This window comes from Oncorhynchus clarkii, chromosome 27 (assembly GCF_045791955.1).
Source record: "Oncorhynchus clarkii lewisi isolate Uvic-CL-2024 chromosome 27, UVic_Ocla_1.0, whole genome shotgun sequence".
NCBI lineage: Eukaryota > Metazoa > Chordata > Actinopteri > Salmoniformes > Salmonidae > Oncorhynchus > Oncorhynchus clarkii.
In genome coordinates this window covers 6101434-6121463 of record NC_092173.1, presented here as the reverse complement: position 1 = coordinate 6121463, position 20030 = coordinate 6101434, and the positions used below count along the sequence as shown (strand labels likewise).

Here is a 20030-nt window from a genome sequence, read left to right as displayed (position 1 = left end):
GTTAAACCTCTTTGTTGTTGTTGTAATATTGAACACGGCGATGGCAGTTTCACCAACTACAGATCTCGCTTTCAGTTTACCCCGACTGCATACTCCAACCTTGTCAATGTGGGAAACGCTGCAAGTGTTCACCATAACACACAGCACTCTGTGTGATCAGTAATAATGGCACATTGATTGGGACTCCAACTGTGAGAGTGGCGTGGCAGGGAATCTGTCAGTTGTCACTGGCGCGTTCATTGTAGCTGCTCCATGTCACATTTGGCAGTAATGGAAGACGTGGCATTGAGATACAATAGACAAGCTTTTAACTTGGATCTGAAGTACTTGTCTTTTGTGATTTCTGTGTTCTATTGTCTACTCCTCTAGAAGCTTAGTGCTTAGTTGTATCTCGCAGGATTGCTGTCGGGGTACAATATACTCATGTTTAGGGAGCTTGTCATGGATAGTACCAACACACACTCTCTAAGACCATGGTGTCCTTCAGGCACGGGGAGAGCGAAGCTTTTACACGTTGGTCATTGAAAGCAAATGTCTTGGTGTTCTTTCTTCTTGTAGCATAGCAATACGGTTTCAGTGTTTTTCCTAGGGTTGCAAAAATTCCGGATTTCCTGCTTATTTTCACCCGATTCCCGATTGCAACCATAGTTTTTACACAGATCTGTGTGGAGTGAATGGGACAGCGTGTAGCCTTCCGAGAGCGCTGCAGAGATCCTCCGACGAACATGATCGACGGTGTGTATACACGTGTGTGTGCAAGCCATAGTTGACATGAAGAGACTTGGACAAGGGTCTTGGAAGTGTCTCCAAGCATACACGGTCACACAAAACATGCATATCAAGGAGAGTATCGTAACTGTTTGTTCCACAGAGTGACAATCCTTTGCTATTGTTTACAAACTGCTCATTGGTCAAGTGTTTTCTGTACATACAGCCATTTTATGTAGCGTGATCATATACAAGCGTCAGCTGGATTTATCTCTCGTGGACAGATGAAACGGCGCAAATCTGTCTGGGCTCATGTAGAATTATGTGATTACGAGCAGCAGTAGTTCCTGGTTTTCGTCATTGATTTTCTATGACGGTGCAGTGATTTTCAAGCCCGTGTGCAGATGATAAATGGTTTCCGCTAGAGTCCATACACAAAGTCAAAATTGTCTATATCATAAAAAAATCATGAAAACAAACATTTTATTTTTTTGGCCATGATGAACACTGGTGGAATTAGCAGAAGGGAGGGGTTTGGCCTAAAGTTTCCGTTTTCCAGAGAGACTTCACTTCCTTCTTTTGCAAAAAGGTCATCAAAACTGTTAATGGCATTCCCCCAGAAGTAGAAGAGGACATGACAAACTCTGCAAGATAGTTTTACGTCTGGGTAACCGAGATAAGGTCTGCATCAATGGGGTGAAGTCACATATGCATTTATTTGCATAATTTTACATGTCACGTGTTCAAAACTCCATTCATCTAGGCCATTTGTGCCTGGGTGCTAGAGAGCTGCATTCATTGACTAAAAAATAACATGATATTGCTACAGTTACATAATTTAGCACATTGCTTTCACAAATGTTACACTACGAAATAAGGGTTTAGGCAATCTAATATTGATCCATAATTTGATGAGAAATATCAAGGACCCTCAGACAGAGGAGATTGGTTTTCACTGAGGGGCTACATTTATAAAGATCCTATAATGACATGTTGTGTTTGCAAACGAAACTCACTAATGGATCATACATAATTTATGAGTTGCTTCCCGGAAGCAGCTTCACAAACAGAGCAAGCAGACAACGGAACACACCCGTGGCTTTTTAAGAAATAGGACCTAGTTTGCTACCTTGAATTAGTTCTATTCCTGCAGAATGTTCACAGTCTCCAAAACTAACACTGTCTGCATATCTTTCCTTGGCATCATGTCCAACAAAGCTCGGGCACTGAGACAGACCAATAGTGATTCAGTGAAGTAAAGAGAGGAAATTACTCTGGAAATTACATTTTTTTTGCTCTGTGAAAGTACCTTATCTCTAGTAGAGGGGTGTTTCCTTCTGTAAACAGGCTGTCCCCAGCCCTCATGAAACCAATTCAATATGACAGATAAATCTGTGCGTCTCATTTCAAGAGTTTAGTCCCCGTGAGCAGCTCAGAATCAGAGCAAGCATTCACATCAAAGCCTACTGTTCCCACCAGTAAAATGCCAACCACTCAGCCTGCTACCATATCGACGGGCACCGTGGGAGCTTTATTGACGAGCCACATGCTATAATGGGAATCATTCAACACCATTCCACACATAGTCCAACACGGTCCCTCTTTAACTTACTCCACTGTCAGAGCTGAGAAGGTCACAAAAATGATTGCCACTGAGAAGCGATAATTGAACCCTCCGTTTGGTGACAAAGAATGTGGTGGCCCGATTGTGTTCCAAAATCAATGCAGTCTGGACTGTGTCTGGAACCCGACCGTTCCTGTCAGATTTAGTTAAAGATCTTCTCTTCTCAGCCCTTATCAGCGCTGAGCAGATAGAACAAACTTCACTTCTAATAAATTAGGACCATCTCAGCGTCATTCATGCAAACACTGTTATATTGGTTTGGAGTAAATTATTTCATTGTAAACTTTCCTTCTCAACACTGTTTATTGGATTTGCTTAATGAGACCTACTGATATTAGCTTATGACGGCGTTCCTCCAAGGAATCAAGCAGGACTGAAATGACCTTGTTTGGCAGCGATACTCAAATAAACAGTTTGAAAGCAGTGGATGATATCATGTTGCTCATCAATGAGTCGTGAAACACTCAATGCTTCTGATTAGACAGGTTGATTACAAAGGCATTGCAGTATGGCGATTGGTGAGCTCTACGTGGCTTTACGGCTAATCATCCTCAGTCAGTGGAGGAATGTGTATTTTTGTGATGCATCAGAAAAGGAGTCGAGCAGCTGCCAGAAAGAGTGATGTCGGCGTTCCTCTGGAGAAAAAGGTCATTGTAAGCTCAGAGGCACGGTTCTGTGTGTGTGTGTGTGTGTGTGTGTGTGTGTGTGGGGGGGGGGGGGGGGGGGGGGGGGGGGGGGGGGGGGGGGGGTAAAAGAAGGAAGGAAGGAGAAGCAGTCAAAAAAAAAGTGTCCAAAGTTTCAGCTTCTCCGGGACCAGCAGTGGAATCTTGTTATGTTTAGTTTATCTGACAGATTGATGGATATCAGATGGTAAATGTCTCAATCTTTCCTCACACTTTCTCGCTCACTTTCTCTACTTTTACCTTCGCTCTCATTCTGTTTCTCCGGTCTACTTTCCCGTCCCAGTCTCTGTGCTTTCTCTCTTTTTCTTTCCTGTCTTCCCCTATCCCCCCCCCACACTCTCTATTTTCTCTCTCTCTTTTCCAGTATCTCTCTATATCTCTCCCTTCCACCTAGCTCTCTTTGTCCCTCACATTTAAACACCACTCAAGTTGTCCCTACACACACACAGACGGATTATCAGAGAGAGACAACCATGTGTGGGGACTCGCAACGCAAGCTCCGAAGAAAACGCCCATCTCTCTCTGTAACTGCAGCAACATAGCCGTTTTAATTATTGGCATGTGGGGCCATCTGTGGTACCAGCTCGAGATTACAGACTGCGTGTCCGTTTTAATTGCGGCTCCGTTTGCTGTATTTTGTAGTATGTTAGCTGTCAGTGAGGCGGATTGGAGCCTTCCTCTCCATGAGCCACGGTGTCTCCAGAGTTTTCGGTTCAGCTTTCCTCATCAGCACCAGAGCGCTCTTATCCAGACCGTAAGGACCATAGGGACCACCACTAGGATGGGAACCATGAGCCCTACAAATACCCTACCCTGGCGCCATCCCCACAGCCACATCACACTCCTTCGTTAAAGCAGTGGCCTACAGTGATCTCTAATGTTCAGAACATGAGTTAAAAAAAGGTGTACTGACTCAGTTGATGAGGAAGTTCATTATTTTCCAGTACTGTATGTTTGTTCTCTTTTTGTATTTTACCTTGAGGGACAGAGAGAGGAACTGATTGAACCCATAATGGAACTGCACGTGTAAACAGAAGAAACACATATGCAAATGTGGGTAGCTTCCTTTTTTGTTTATTGGATGAACATTGTCAACATGTCTTCATTGTCCCATACTGTATTTTCTGGGATTTCAACACCAGCATTGTTTACTACATAGATTTTGTTTAGGATAAATACGAAATTGAACAATGTTCTCATTTGTCGGTCCACAAAGCAGGCAAATTAGAATATAAAGGTTCGTTTGTAAACCAAGCGTATATCAATAAAAACCTCTGGCAGACCTGAAGAGATACAAGGGCCCTTCAAGCGGAACGACCCTGAAACATAAAGCCAGAACAGACAGCCTTTGAAAGGATTTTCCATACCAATGAGGACAGGCATTAAGAGAAAGCTCCAATTAAAAAGAACATGATGCATATGAATGAATATCCATCCTCATCACCAAGCAGGATATTAGAAAAACTACACAAAGGCTGCAGTCCTGTTCTTTGAACATTTCAAGGACAACCTGATTGACTGATTGTCCATGGAAGTGGGTTGATATGAAAGAACATGTTATTGAAGTCCCACAGCCAAACATGCCATCCTTTTTTTACAATGTGCACGGAAGGGATTTACTGCAGTAGAGGAAGGGCATAAATACAACAGACACGCTCACAGTTACATGTAATCTGATTACAAAAAAAACTGTAACTGTATTCAATTAAGTTACCAGCAAGAATATTGTAATCAGATTACAGATACTTTTGAAAAACTAGATGATTACTTCTTAGATTACTTTTAAATTCAGAAAGGATGTTGTTTTCTCAATGGTATTCAATTCAGTATTGAAAAAGCATTCGTTTGTTCCACCTGAGCGAGTCAGGGATTACTATGATGACACACCAAATGCGTTTGATGGATCCTTTTCGTCTTCTTCTAATGCCTCTTAAAGGGAAAGTAATCCAAAAGTAACAGAAAGGGAGTTTGGGTAATTCAAAAGTTACGTTACTGATTACAATTTTAGACAGGTAACTAGTAATTGATTACATTTAGAAAGTAACCTACCCAACCCTGCACACAAACACTGTATGTAATCAGATCATGTTTGTATGTGTCTTCCATGTTACTGCGATGACGGAACTGTCTCTCTCCCTTTGACTCTTTCTATTCCCACAGCAGCACAGTCTCATGTCCTCCCTCACCCCATTACTGATCAGCACATACAGCACTGGGTCCACCACACTGTTCAGGCTGGACAGGGCCAGCGTGCACGAGAAGGGGAAGTGCATGATCTCCTCAAACTCACAGTACCTCTCTCTGCCCATATAGTAGTAGGCCAGGGAACGGGTCAGCAGGAGGAGATGGTAGGGGGCGAAGCACACAGAGAATATCCCCATCACCCCGAAGGAGAGCAGCCGTACCTTCCTCTTAATCTGCTCCCCCAGCCCCTCGCTCTGCTTCACCTGGCCCAGGATTCTCCAGTAACACAGCCCCAGCACCAGCAGGGGCAGCAGGAAGCCGATGCCCACCCGCAGCAGGTTGAACAGGGCCACGGGCTTTGGCATGGGGTAGGTCTCGTAGCAGCGGTCCTGCGTGTCGTCGTGGGCGTCCTGCAGGTTGTCCTTGAACAGCACCAGGCCGTGTGCGGACATGACAGCCACGCACACAACCAGACACAGCACCCAGGCGTAGCGTATGCTGCGGAAGGCCTTGGTCCTCAGGGGGTAGGTGACGGCCAGGCAGCGGTCCACAGAGATGCAGCACAGCAGGTAGATGCTAAGGTACATGTTGGAGTAGTAGAAGAAGCCGGCCACGCTGCAGGACAGGCTGCCCAGGCTCCAGTGGTGGTCCTGGTGGTAGTAGTTGATCCAGAGAGGCATGGTGAGGATATAGAGTATGTCAGACAGGGACAGGTTGAGCAGGAATACCCCAAGGACGTTCTGGCTGCGGACCTGCTGGACGATGGGGCCAAGGGTCAAGAGGTTAAAGGCCAAGCCCAGGATAAAGGCCAGGATGTAGATGCCCATCAGGAAGTCACTGATAGGGCTTTGAGAGATTGTCACGCAAGTAAAGTTTGTTTTATCCATCTGTTTCTCCATCTTTGTTCAGGTCCAAACTGGAGTAGTTCCTGAAAAGACAAACAAGTACATTTTGTATGTAATTCGTGTAAAATAAAATACAGTTTGAATCGCTTGTGATGTATGAACCCTGATCAGAAAAGCTTGATTATCACGTCTATGCATTTTTTCCCCCTTTATTTAATCAGGAAAGTCATATTTAGTCTCTTTTACAAGGCCATGACTCATGAATGAGACAGACTAGTCTCTCTTTCCTAGAACTTCGCATAGTCTAATTTATCAGAAAGTTACTCACATAGGGCTCTGTTCAATCCACGTCGCAGAAGTTCAACTTTACAGCGTGATTGGAAGTTAAGGGGCTCCCGAGTGGTGCAGTGGTCTAAGACACCACATCTCAGAACAAGAAGCATCACTGCAGTACCTGGTTCAAAATCCAGGCTACATCACAGCCGTCTGTGATTGGGATGTTTTATCTAAGCATACCTCTTTACTTGTTCAATATTAATGAGGTTGTCATTCTGACTGTTGTAAATCTCACATCTCAATATACTGCACAGGATATTACATCCAAATTACCAGACACAGTACATGGAACGATAACCCACATCATCAATACAGGCATATACAGTGCCTTGCGAAAGTATTCGTCCCCCTTGAACTTTGCGACCTTTTGCCACATTTCAGGCTTCAAACATAAAGATATAAAACTGTATTTTTTTGTGAAGAATCAACAACGGAGGTCCGTTAAAAGCGCAGAGAGCATCATGAAGAACAAGGAACACACCAGGCAGGTCCGAGATACTGTTGTGAAGAAGTTTAAAGCCGGATTTGGATACAAAAAGATTTCCCAAGCTTTAAACATCCCAAGGAGCACTGTGCAAGCGATAATATTGAAATGGAAGGAGTATCAGACCACTGCAAATCTACCAAGACCTGGCCGTCCCTCTAAACTTTCAGCTCATACAAGGAGAAGACTGATCAGAGATGCAGCCAAGAGGCCCATGATCACTCTGGATGAACTGCAGAGATCTACAGCTGAGGTGGGAGACTCTGTCCATAGGACAACAATCAGTCGTATATTGCACAAATCTGGCCTTTATGGAAGAGTGGCAAGAAGAAAGCCATTTCTTAAAGATATCCATAAAAAGTGTCGGTTAAAGTTTGCCACAAGCCACCTGGGAGACACACCAAACATGTGGAAGAAGGTGCTCTGGTCAGATGAAACCAAAATTGAACTTTTTGGCAACAATGCAAAACGTTAAGTTTGGCGTAAAAGCAACACACCATCCCCACTGTCAAACATGGTGGTGGCAGCATCATGGTTTGGGCCTGCTTTTCTTCAGCAGGGACAGGGAAGATAATTAAAATTGATGGGAAGATGGATGGAGCCAAATACAGGACCATTCTGGAAGAAAACCTGATGGAGTCTGCAAAAGACCTGAGACTGGGACGGAGATTTGTCTTCCAACAAGACAATGATCCAAAACATAAAGCAAAATCTACAATGGAATGGTTCAAAAATAAACATATCCAGGTGTTAGAATGGCCAAATCAAAGTCCAGACCTGAATCCAATCGAGAATCTGTGGAAAGAACTGAAAACTGCTGTTCATAAATGCTCTCCATCCAACCTCACTGAGCTCGAGCTGTTTTGCAAGGAGGAATGTGAAAAAATTTCAGTCTCTCGATGTGCAAAACTGATAGAGACATACCCCAAGCGACTTACAGCTGTAATCGCAGCAAAAGGTGGCGCTACAAAGTATTAACTTAAGGGGACTGAATCATTTTGCACGCCCAATTTTTCAGTTTTTGATTTGTTAAAAAAGTTTGAAATATCCAATAAATGTCGTTCCACTTCATGATTGTGTCCCACTTGTTGTTGATTCTTCACAAAAAAATACAGTTTTATATCTTTATGTTTGAAGCCTGAAATGTGGCAAAAGGTCGCAAAGTTCAAGCGGGCCGAATACTTTCGCAAGGCACTGTATCATGGCATCCTAATTAATACACAAATAACATATTTTCATAAGGTGACAGATTACCTTTAAACAAAGTGTTTTTCTACATATCTAAGCATACCTGGTGGTTCTTTTTTTTTTAAAGAAACAAAACATTATTTTCTGCTTCTCTGCTAAAAATCTGGGTAAACTATAGGAAGGTTTATAGCGGAGTCCGCATTCAAGGTAAACGCTGCATATATCGGGTCATTTGGAAAATACCTTAAATTTTATATTGCGGAATCTGTAACGCTTCAGCTTTATAGATTCAATAGAGCCCAATAAAGTATACTATAGAGACACATAAAAATAAACACACAATACTGTATAACATATCCATTGAACACAGTTGAACTCATCCCTCAAAAGATGACATCCTCTTACTCACAATCATTAAAAAAAAATCTCAATATCCAGCTCATCATACTTTTCTCCAACCCCATTTCGTTAGCAAAATCATTCATGTGTCAAAAAGACACTTTTGACTATCCATTCTTACACAGTCAAAACTGTTACATACTATTTTAGCTTCGTAATGGGCTCTGGATAAAAATATGAGTCTACCCTTCAAGATTGGGTCTCTGAGGTTTAGTAATAGTCTCACGGATATCTAAGCTTGATGCCCTCAAGTTATCATGGAACCTACCAGGTACAACCCTAAATCAGTAAACACGGGCACCCTCATAGATATCATCCTGACCAACGTGCCCTCTAAATACACCTCTGCTGTCTTCAACCAGGATCTCAGTGATCACTGCCCTATTGCCTGCGTCCGTAATGGGTCCGTGGTCAAACGATCCCCCCTCATCACTGTCAAACACTCCCTAAACCACTTCAGTGAGCAGGCCTTTCTAATCGACCTGACCCGGGTATCCTGGAAGGATATTGACCTCATTCCGTCAGTAGAGGATGTCTGGTTATTCTTTAAAAGTGCTTTCCTCACCATCTTAAATAAGCATGCCCCATTCATAAAATGTAGAACAAGGAACAGATATAGCCCTTGGTTCACTCCAGACTTGACTGCCCTTAACTCGCTAACATGTCAAGAGTGTTTAAGGTGTGTCTTAGTAACATCTTGAGGAAGTTAGAGTTAAGTTTGCAGAGAGTAATATGAGCCCTGCTCGGTTGTAGCGAAGAATAGCTTCGTACTGAGAGTAGCTGCCATTTTATGTCGATTGTGAATGAACATGTGCGTTGTTAATAAGATATTTTGCTGTGTTATTTGTATAATGGTTTTTCAGACACTTTATTGCCTGTTGGTTTACTGAGTTAAAGCTTTGTACTTGACAGTTATATTGAAATTAGTATCTGTTTCAGTGAATTCCAGTGTTGTGACTTGAATAAGCCTTGTACCCTAAAGACTATCTATTTCCTGTAGATCTGTTGTTCTGTAAAATGTGTTACTTTTGTAAAATGATTTGCACTAAAAGTTATTATTGAGAAAACAAGACCGTATCACTCTCGTGATTATTTCTCCCCTTTTTCAGGGGCGTAACACTGGCCCTTCTTTGGACACCGTTAACAAACCTGCCGACGAGCTTCAATGCCATACAACACTCCTTCTGTGGCCTCCAACTGCTCTTAAATGCATGTCAAACTAAATGCATGCTCTTCAACCAATCGCTGCCCACACCTGCCCACCCATCTAGCATCACTACTCTGGACGGTTCTGACTTAGAATATGTGGACAACTATAAATACCTAGGTGTGACTGTAAACTGTCCTTTCAGACTCACATTAATTATCTCCAATCCAAAATTAAATCTAGAATCAGTTGCCTATTTCGCAACAAAGCATCCTTCACTCATGCTGCCAAACAACAGGTCATGACCAAGATGGCATAGCTGAAAGATGTCCTTTTTCCTCGTCTTGTCGTGTCCCGTGTATATACAGTGGGGCAAAAAAGTATTTAGTCATCCGCCAATTGTGCAAGTTCTCCCACTTAAAAAGATAAGAGAGGCCTGTAATTTTCATCATAGGTACACTTAAACTATGACAGACAAAATGAGGAAAAAAAATCCAGAAAATCACATTGTAGGATTTTTAATTTATTTATTTGCAAGTTATGGTGGAAAATAAGTATTTGGTCAATTACAAAAGTTTATCTCAATACTTTGTTATATACCCTTTGTTAGCAATGACAGAGGTCAAACGTTTTCTGTAAGTCTTCACAAGGTTTTCACACACTGTTGCTGGTATTTTGGCCCATTCCTCCATGCAGATCTCCTCTAGAGCAGGGATGTTTTGTTATTGGCCAAATACTTATTTTCCACCATAATTTGCAAATAAATTCATTACAAATACTACAATGTGATTTTCTGGATTTTTTTTTCTCATTTTGTCTGTCATAGTTGCCCCACTGTGTATATTTACATCTTTCTTCGCATATCTTTTATGTATTTTCTTTTCCAAAAACTCAAGTTCAAAACACTCTCCTGCAACCCGCCTCACCAATTTAAAAAAATAAGTATTATTTACCTCAAATCTGAAATCCACAATAGAAGCTAGCCAGAAGCTAACCAGAAGCTAGCCAGAAGCTAGCCAGAAGCTAACCAGAAGCTAACCAGAAGCTAGCCAGTTTACTGGCAACGCGACCCAGACCAGAACATACCGGACCTATTTTTCTCTCCATATCCACAGATTTCAACCGCAAGCTCTGGACATTTACACCTGGATCTCGCAGCTAACTAGCTGCTATCCGTGTGACTATTGGCTTACGTCTATCCCAGAGCAAACATCAATTATTCCGGAGATAGCCAGCTGAAGAGTTCCATCAGCCACTCCTGGGCTTACAATCACCTACCCGGACCCGTTTTACTGCCGATGCGGAGCCCCACCGGGCCTTCACGACTGGACTACCGACGTTATCTGCCCGAGGGAGTTATCCAACTGGCCCCTCTGTCGCGACGTTACCTGAACTTCCATCTAATATTTAGCTGTCTTATCGGCTGCTATCTGAATAGGTCTATCGGACAATTTTTCTTGGGTCACTATAACTTAATCTATTTTGGCAATTGGATTGATTCCCTCTACCACACGGAACCCCACTAATCTACCGACGGAAACGCACAAGGTGGCTAGAAACAGACCTCCTTCCTATGCTAGCTTGTTACCGATGGCCCGGCTAGCTGTCTGAATCGTCGTGACCCCAACCAACCTTTCAGTTCCACCACCCACACATGCAATGACATCACCTGGTTTCAATTATGTTTCTCGAGACAATATCTCTCTCATCATCACTCAATACCTAGGTTTACCTCCACTGTATTCACATCCTACCATACCTTTGTCTGTACATTATACTTTGAAGCTATTTTATCGCCCCCAGAAACCTCCTTTTGATTTTACCTTTTACTCTCTGTTCCGGACGTTCTAGACGACCAATTCTCATAGCTTTTAGCCATACCCTTATCCTACTCCTCCTCTGTTCCTCTGGTGATGTCGAGGTGAATCCAGGCCCTGCAGTGCCTAGCTCCACTCCTATTCCCCAGGCGCTCTCTTTTGATGACTTCTGTAACCGTAATAAACTTGGTTTCATGCATGTTAACATTAGAAACCTCCTCCCTAAATGTGTTTTATTCCCTGCTTTAGCACACTCTGCCAACCCGGATGTTCTAGCCGTGTCTGAATCCTGGCTTAGGAAGACCACCAAAAATTCTGAAATCTGCGCTCCAGCAGGTATATCTCTCTTGTCACCCCCAAAACCAATTCTTCCTTTGGCCGCCTCTCCTTCCAGTTCTCTGCTGCCAAAGACTGGAACGAACTACAAACATCTCAAACTGGAAACACTTATCTCCCACACTAGCTTTAAGCACCAGCTGTCAGTTACTGCACCTGTACATAGCCCATCTATAATTTAGCCCAAACAACTTCCTCTCCCCCTACTGTATTTATTTATTTTTCTCCTTTGAACCCCATTATTTCTATCTCTACCTTGCACATTCTTCCACTGCAAATCTACCATTCCAGTGTTTTACTTGCTATATTGTATTTACTTCGCCACCATGGCCTTTTTTTTGCCTTTACCTCCCTTATCTCACCTCATTTGCTCACATTGTATATAGATTTATTTTTCTACTGTATTATTGACTGTATGTTTGTTTTACTCCATGTGTAACTCTGTTGTTGTATCTGTCAAACTGCTTTGCTTTAGCTTGGCCAGGTTGCAATTGTAAATGAGAACTTGTTCTCAACTTGCCAACCTGGTTAAATAAAGGTGAAATACAAATATATTTTAAAAAATGCCCTCGTAAAACGGACTATCCTGGTGATCCTTGACTTCGGCGATGTCATTTACAAAATAGCCTCCAACCCTCTACTCAGCAAATTGGATGCAGTCTATCACAGTGCCATCTGTTTTGTCACCAAAGCCCCATATTCTATCCACCACTGCGACCTGTATGCTCTTGTTGGCTGGCCCTCGCTTCATATTCGTCGCCAAACCCACTGGCTCCAGGTCATCTATAAGTCTTCGCTAGGTAAAGCCCTGCCTTATCTCAGCTCACTGGTCACCATAGCAGCACCCACCCATAGCACACACTCCAGAAGGTATATTTAACTGGTCACCCCCAATGCCAACTCCTACTTTGGCTGCCTTTCCTTCCAGTTCTCTGCTGCCAATGACTGGAACAAATTGCAAAAATCATTGAAGCTGGAGATTGATATCTCCCTCACTAACTTTAAGCATCAGCTGTCAGAGCAGCTTACAGATCATTGCACCTGTACATAGCCCATCTGTAAATAGCCCACCCAACTACCTCATCCCCATATTGTTATTTGACTTTTTTTGCTCCTTTGCACCCCAGTATCTGTACTTGCACATTCTTAATTGCTAAACTGTAATTATTTCGCCACTATGGCCTATTTATTGCCTTACCTCCCTAATCTTACTTCATTTGCACACACTGTATATAGACATGTTTATTCCATGTGTAACTCTGTGTTGTTTGTGTCGCATTGCTTTGCTTTATCTTGGCCAGGCCGCAGTTGTAAATGAGAACTTGTTCTCAACTGGCCTACCTGGTTAAATAAAGGTGAAATAAAAAATTTAAAAAATAAAAAATATCGATTTCAGTGCAACTCGCCAATTCCAAATTGCCTATGAAACTACAGCATCTCCCCACTTTTAACCCTTTCGTGTGAAAAGTTTCACCAATTTCAGGCTTTGTGACTCATCTTTTCTGACCCCCTCAGTGTATGATAGCAGTTACTGTCATAGGGTTCAGGACCTTATGATTGGACAAAAATCTGTCATGGAAATATTGGCTCCCACCTCCTAACGGGTTTTTATGACCTTATGTTAATGCCACTGTCCAGTAATTGCATCTAAATTTGCCATGGATATTGCTCTGCATGATTTCAAACTGGCTGACTATCTGCTACAGCACAGGTTGTGATTAGTGGGAGAGCATTTGCACTTCATTGTGACGTCCGATGTGCCAGAGCCAGGCTCTGTGATTGGATTAACTAGATATTTGGAGGCAATAAGACTGACAGCAGGACAGTTCGTAGGTTTAACACTTGTTTAAATCCTTTACTCTAATGTAAGGACGGACATACAGTAGTTCTATAGAGTTCATATGTGTTGTTGTGATAATAGCAGGAAGAAATCTGTCCTGCGGCTGTAACTTGGTAATGGCATTCGGACTGGTACTGCACACTGATAATCAGATCTAAGCTTCTGTCCTAGCTTGCTCATTAATAAATAGACAGGCAAGTCCGACTGTCACATGAAACCGAGATCATCATTCAAATCTAAATCCCAATTAGACTCTGGGAAACACGGTAGCAACAATCGGATGGATATCTGTATTCCTTTCAATACCATCTACACCAACGTGCATTTAGATTATTAGTAGCACAATCACACAATTACCTTTTCAGGTCTCCTGTGGAGTAATACAAGGTACCATTTATTTTGCTGTTGATTGCACTAAAAGGTGTTGATTGGTATTGAGGAGTAGTTTGGTTCGAGCTCATTGGAGAAAGAATTAGTTATGAAAGATAAGACAGGAAATCCGTTTTTTATTTATTTATGAGGCTGAGTAGATCATGTTGCTATGTTCCATCCACCTCCTACTCGGGCTTTGTTGTTGTCAGTGTGCAGAAACAGAAGACCCTTAATGGTATAAGTGGATGATAGGGAGGAAGGTTGATTTCGTATCCAGCCTCATGAATTGAGATGCCATTTGGAAGTAGAGCGGAGTGCGTGTGTGTGTGTGTTGTGTGAGCGAGTGCCAGGCAATGTACAGTATGTATGATCTTAATTTGATCCAGTTTGCTAAAACAGGAAAATATTCCTGCAGCAACAGAAAATGTGACTTATAATGTGGATTTTAATTAATGGGCATTCTTGTAGGGGTTGATACATTTTTCTTGAGAGACAATCAAGTCTGAAATTTGAAAGTGGAAATTCCAAACTTCAGAAGCCGTCTTAAACCTCAAATACCCTATAAGTTGAGCATTTCCTGCATTTCCAAAAAAGTTATACTGTTACAGGGTGATCAAATTAAGATCCTAAACGCTAGGGGAAAAATGGTGCTCTCTAGAACATAAAAGAGTTGTTCGGCTGGCCTCATAGGAGGACCCTTTGGAGAACCCTTTTTGGTTCCAGGTAGAACACTTTTAGTTCCAGCTAGAACCACCTTCAGGAGTCTACATGGATCCCAAAGGGGTTCTACCTGGAACCAAAAAGGGTTCTCCTATTGGGACAGCCAAAGAACCCTTTTGGAAGCCTTTTTTCTAAGAGTGTACACGTGTAAGTATGGGTGTGTTGGTGTGCATTTGTGGGTGTGGGTAGGCCTATGGGTGTATGTAGCAGTGCATGTGTTACGGAAGTTGGCAGTCTCACTAAATTGGCATGAAATGTGATGTAAAGGTACTCTACAGTATAGAATTAGTATGTTTATCTAGCCTGATAAAGCACTCAATCCTATTCCCTGGTTTAGTCCTCGTGGTATTGATCTAAAAGGTCATTCTTATGGGTGATCCACAGATGAGCCATTCATCTAAGCTCTCACCATGTGGATGACTGAGACATAACATGCAAAATAAAAAGAGCCTGCCTGACCAATGGTCCATGAGGTGGGATTAGTCGTTCATTATGTACCCTCTAAGACTGAGCATTGACTATGTGAAGTTTTCATTTTTACCACGGTAGTCTAAACCCTCGTAAATAGGGGCAACCTGAGAACTGTATTTTGGTTTGCTGAAAGACTCCAGACCTGAAAGGCAACTTGCGTAAACCAATAACCCCCTGGGGGCACGTTTTGTTTTTTTCCCACCCGTCACACAGCTAACTCAAATAACCAACTCATCATCAAGCTTTGATTAGTTGAATCAACTGTGTAGTGCTGGGGGGGAGAAACCCAGAGGGGGCCCCAGGACCAAGTTTGGAAAACCCTGTACTAGAGCACTGACTAGTCAAACCATTTGGCCCACAGTAACCACTGTGGAATCTAAAAACATCTTCTAGTTTCAGAGACATTGGTGGGATAATCATTGCGTTGTTGAACCTTTTGCCAACAGCTTGAGGTGTGAGTAACTCTGGTATTCCCCTCGTAGTAACAAGGATCACTAATCTTTTGTCGACTCCTAAAATACATTCATATTGCGGACACATAGTGCATGATACTGTAACACTGTGACCGCTGTGCGTGTGTTCTTGATACCTGTGCTATTGTGGTTACCCTTCACTCGAACACAGTTCCATTTCCTCTTTCTTTAGAAAAGAAATGCTCGCTGAATGCCTGTCCAAACTTGTACATTCCAGTACATTACTGAAGAACACCGGGGGTCTACTTTCTCAGGCAATCTTTGGTTATGTCTCAAGTTTGACCTGGAGAATGCACTTCTTTTTTTTTTGAAGCTATCTGACCTGTCTCATTAATAAAGCATTGTGAGTGTAGCGGGCAACCCTTCATAAGGAGTCTGCAACATGCTACCTGTCCTTGTGCTCGCTCCCACAGGTGTCTCGGTCTGCTACATGTCAGATTTAAACACCGTCTTGGATAACTCCCCGAGATTGTGGGTGTACTTTCCTCCTTGTATTGTCCCTCTTCTCTCAGCGTCAAATGAACCTTGCTTAGCGCCTAGAAGAGTACATTTGACTGACACGACACGTAATATCTACCCACTGACGCCACCCTTCCTAGCCCTCTAAAGACGTTTCTAATGAGGGTTTAAAGTTCATTACATCCATCCAGCAGTATACGCTAACGTTCTCTTCACCAAACACACAGGCGTGGACTCTCAGACGTCCAGTGACAGCGAAAAGTCAGCCCCTCCCAGGCTACAGTCAGCCTCGTGTCCCAACGGTCTCGAAGCACAACTCGTTTACATCTTGAGAAAAATGTCCTCTTCTTTCTCAAATCAGAAGACTGTTCTCCTCCACATGTCCACAGTTCTCAGAATCCACCCTCTGTTTCGCCCTATAAGCACCTGTGGGAGCAATTAGCATGTCTTCGATCATTGAACCAGTCACTGGCTACATTCCCAGGCCTCTTTAGTCTAATCATTAAGGCTGACACACTGCTACAGGCTAGTCATCCTTCTTTTTACCACTGTCATCCTGGGGCCAGAGCAACAGGGTTAAGGGCGTGTTGGGGGGGGGGGGGGGGGGAGTTCTTTTAGGGCCGAATTCAAATTAAACTTGTCAGCGCAATCTTTAGGTAGAATATTTAAAAAGCACGCACCTGCATCTGTGAGGCGATTTCAACTGAGACCTAAAGGACTCACCGATCAACATGAGAGAATGTCTTATCTTCTAAAACATACAGTGATACTCTGTGCACTAACTTTTAGTGAATGTCTTAACTCCATCAGAGAGGAAGACGTTGACAAAAGCTTTATCATTCCTTCAGCTACACTTTTAAATCACTTCTGAGTCCTTGAACACCGTTTTTAGAAGCCCTCACCTGTCAGTTGTGGGACTTTGCTTGTTGTCGACAACGGTTCTCCACAGTGGGTCAAGAACTTCTGTCTCCTTCCGTAACCCTCATGCACAGGAGATTTCCGTTCAGTCAGCCTGAGGGGAGGCTTCAGAACATTTGAGGTACTGCCAGACCGTGAGAGTCCCACATGGCGACAGGAAGAAAGCTGCGACCACTCCAGTCAGAAGCACTCCGATGAGAGAAGACAACCGACAGGCTGGTGTTTTTCAACCCAGTACACGTCCTCCGTGACGGGGAAATGCCAACCATTAGCAGTCAGTCCACTCACTGAAGTCAAGACGTCAGACAGACAGCCAGTGCACAAGAGGAGACACGGAGAGAGAATAAGTCAGCCACGAGAGGGGAAGAGAAGAGGGATGTTTAGGGCAAGAGGGTGGGAGTTTCATTTCAGAATACACGTGCATCTTAAAAGTAATGACTTTAGGGCGGGGGCGGGAGGGTAGAGACTCAGCTAGAGCCCCCTGTCACACACACTAACTTCCCCCAGCACCTCCAGATGGATCATTCTTACTGAAACATTCAACTTGACTGGCAGTCAGGCTGACCACAAATGGTAGTTTCCTCCACAAGAGACCACATTGAAACTAACAAGAGACAAAAGAGAGCTAACAGAAACAGCAGATTCTCCAGACATGCAGGCATTGTGAGTCAATAATACAATGGAAGATAACGATCTTTGATATCTGTCTAACGGGCTATTCCTGTGACGTAGATGTCCAATACAACACGTCAAGCGGACTGAAACCGCCAGTGAAAATGCCGAAATGATTCAACACGGGTCAGGTCGTCCCTAACGTCATCTCTGTACTAGAGGTGAACCACATCTGGGGGGAATCACATGTCTTGGACAGCATCTGCCTATTAGTACAGGAGGGAGATATGTGTATCACAGTCTATGTTTATCTGGGAATGGGAAGTGAATATCCTATATAAACCGGCTCTCCCTACGCTCTGTGTAAACATGTGTCATTCGGTCTTTGAATTTTGTCTTGTAGTGCTCTCTCAACATGCATGTGAGGTTCAATGAGTCACAGCTGTGACAAAAAAATTATGTTTTAATGAACGTCGCCGCAAGGAGATGTACAGTACAGGAATGCATGAAGGGACAGTGCATTTGGAAAGTATTCAGACCCCTTCTATTTTCCACATTTTGTTTCATTACAGCCTTATTCTAAAATGTATTAGATGAATTGTTTTGCTCATCAATCTACACATAATTATTGTATTTTTATTTAACAACGTCCCATAATAATTACAACGCGAAAACAGGTTTTTGGAAATTTTTGCAAATGTATTAAAAATAAAAAAACAGAAACACTTGTGGTAAATCTAATTGATTGAACATGATTTGGAAAGGAACACACCAGTCTATATAAGGTCCCACAGTTGACAGTGCATGTCAGAGCAAAGAACCAAGCCATGAGGTCGAAGGAATTGTCCCTAGAGCTCCGAGACAGGATTGTGTTGAAGCACAGATCTGGGAAAGGTACCAAAAAATGTCTGCAGCATTGAAGGTCCCCAAGAACACAGTGAAGAAGTTTGGAACCACCAACACTCTTCCTAGAGCTGGCCACCAGGCCAAACTGAGCAATCGGGGGAGAAGGGCCTTGGTCAGGGAGGTGACCAAGAACCAAGAACCCGATGTTCACTCTGACAGAGCTTCAGAGTTCCTCTGTGGAGATGGGAGAACCATCCAGAACGACAACCATCTCTGCAGAACTCCACCAATCAGGCCTTTATGGCAGAGATGGAAGACACTCCTCAGTAAAAGACAGCTCGCTTGGAGTTTGCAAAAAGGCACCTATAGGACTCTCAGACCATGACAAACAAGCTTCTCTGGTCTGATGAAACCAAGATTGAACTCTTTGGCCTAAATGCCAAGTGTCACGTCTGGAGGAAACCTGGCACCATCCCTACAGTGAAGCATGGTGGTGGCAGCATCATGCTGTGGCAATGTTTTTTAGGGGCAGGGACTGGGAGACTAGTCAGGATCGAGGGTGAACGGACAAAGTACAGAGAGATCCTAGATGAAAACCTGCTCCGGAGTGCTCAGGACTTCAGACTGGGGCGAAGGTTCACCTTCCAACAGTACAACAACCCTAAGCACACAGACAAGACAACACAGGAGTGGCTTCGGGACAAGTCTCTGAATGTCCTTGAGTGGCCCAGCCAGAGCCCGGACTTGAACACAACCGAACATCTCTGGAGAGGCCTGAAAATAGCTGTGCAGCGACTCTCCCCATCCAACCTGACAGGACTTGAGAGGATCTGCAGAGAAGAATGGAAGAAACTCCCCAAATACAGCTGTGCCAAGCTTGTAGTTTCATACCCAAGAAGATTCGAGGCTGTAAACGCTGCCAAAGGTGCTTCAACAAAGTACTGAGTAAAGGGTCTGAATACTGTGATATTTCAGTTTTTATTTGTAATAAATTCGCTAACTTTTCTAACAACCTTGCTTTGTCATTATTGGGTCTGGTGTGTAGATTGAAGAGGGATTTTTTTTCTCATCCATTTTAGAAGAAGTCTGTAACGTAACAAAATGTGGAAAAAGTCAAGGGATCTGCTTACTTTCCTAATGCACTGTATGTGGGTAAGTGAGCAGATGTAAATGTCAGTGGTGATACGTTTCAGAGATTAGAAGTTGGAGTTGGAGAGAAAAGGAAAATCTGTCCTGACGTGGGGATGTGTTGTGCTCAACAGGGAGATGGAGAGATGAAGTGAGAAAGACAGAGCCTCTACGGGGTGGCAAAGCCGGGCGTGGTCTCACCAGACAGAATTTGTGCCCCCTCTGTTTTGTTTCCCTATAAACATAATGAATGGTATATGAATTACAATGCCTGGTTTTGCCAATGTAGTGTTGTTGGGCCTGCCAGTAGCGCAGACCGGGACAGAGGCTATGCCGGTGCGCTTTCATGATCTGAGGAGGGGATGGAGGGGGGGCTGTAATAATATAATATATAATGTAATAATGTAAAGTAATGTAAAAATGCATTGTGATTGGGCACC

The 20030-nt window shown here is 43.2% G+C and overlaps 1 protein-coding gene across 1 annotated transcript; it reads right to left on the bottom strand.

Annotated features, from left to right (window-relative positions):
• Positions 1-4073: 4073 nt before the first annotated feature.
• LOC139386120 (G-protein coupled receptor 4-like) lies at positions 4074-17437 on the bottom strand. The gene is made up of 2 exons (XM_071131548.1): positions 16989-17437; positions 4074-6127 (listed from the first exon to the last, which is right to left on the bottom strand). Exon 2 carries the CDS (start codon positions 6096-6098, stop codon positions 5094-5096), a length of 1005 nt encoding a protein of 334 aa, XP_070987649.1. The 5' UTR covers positions 6099-6127; positions 16989-17437; the 3' UTR covers positions 4074-5093.
• Between the last annotated feature and the right edge of the window lie 2593 nt (positions 17438-20030).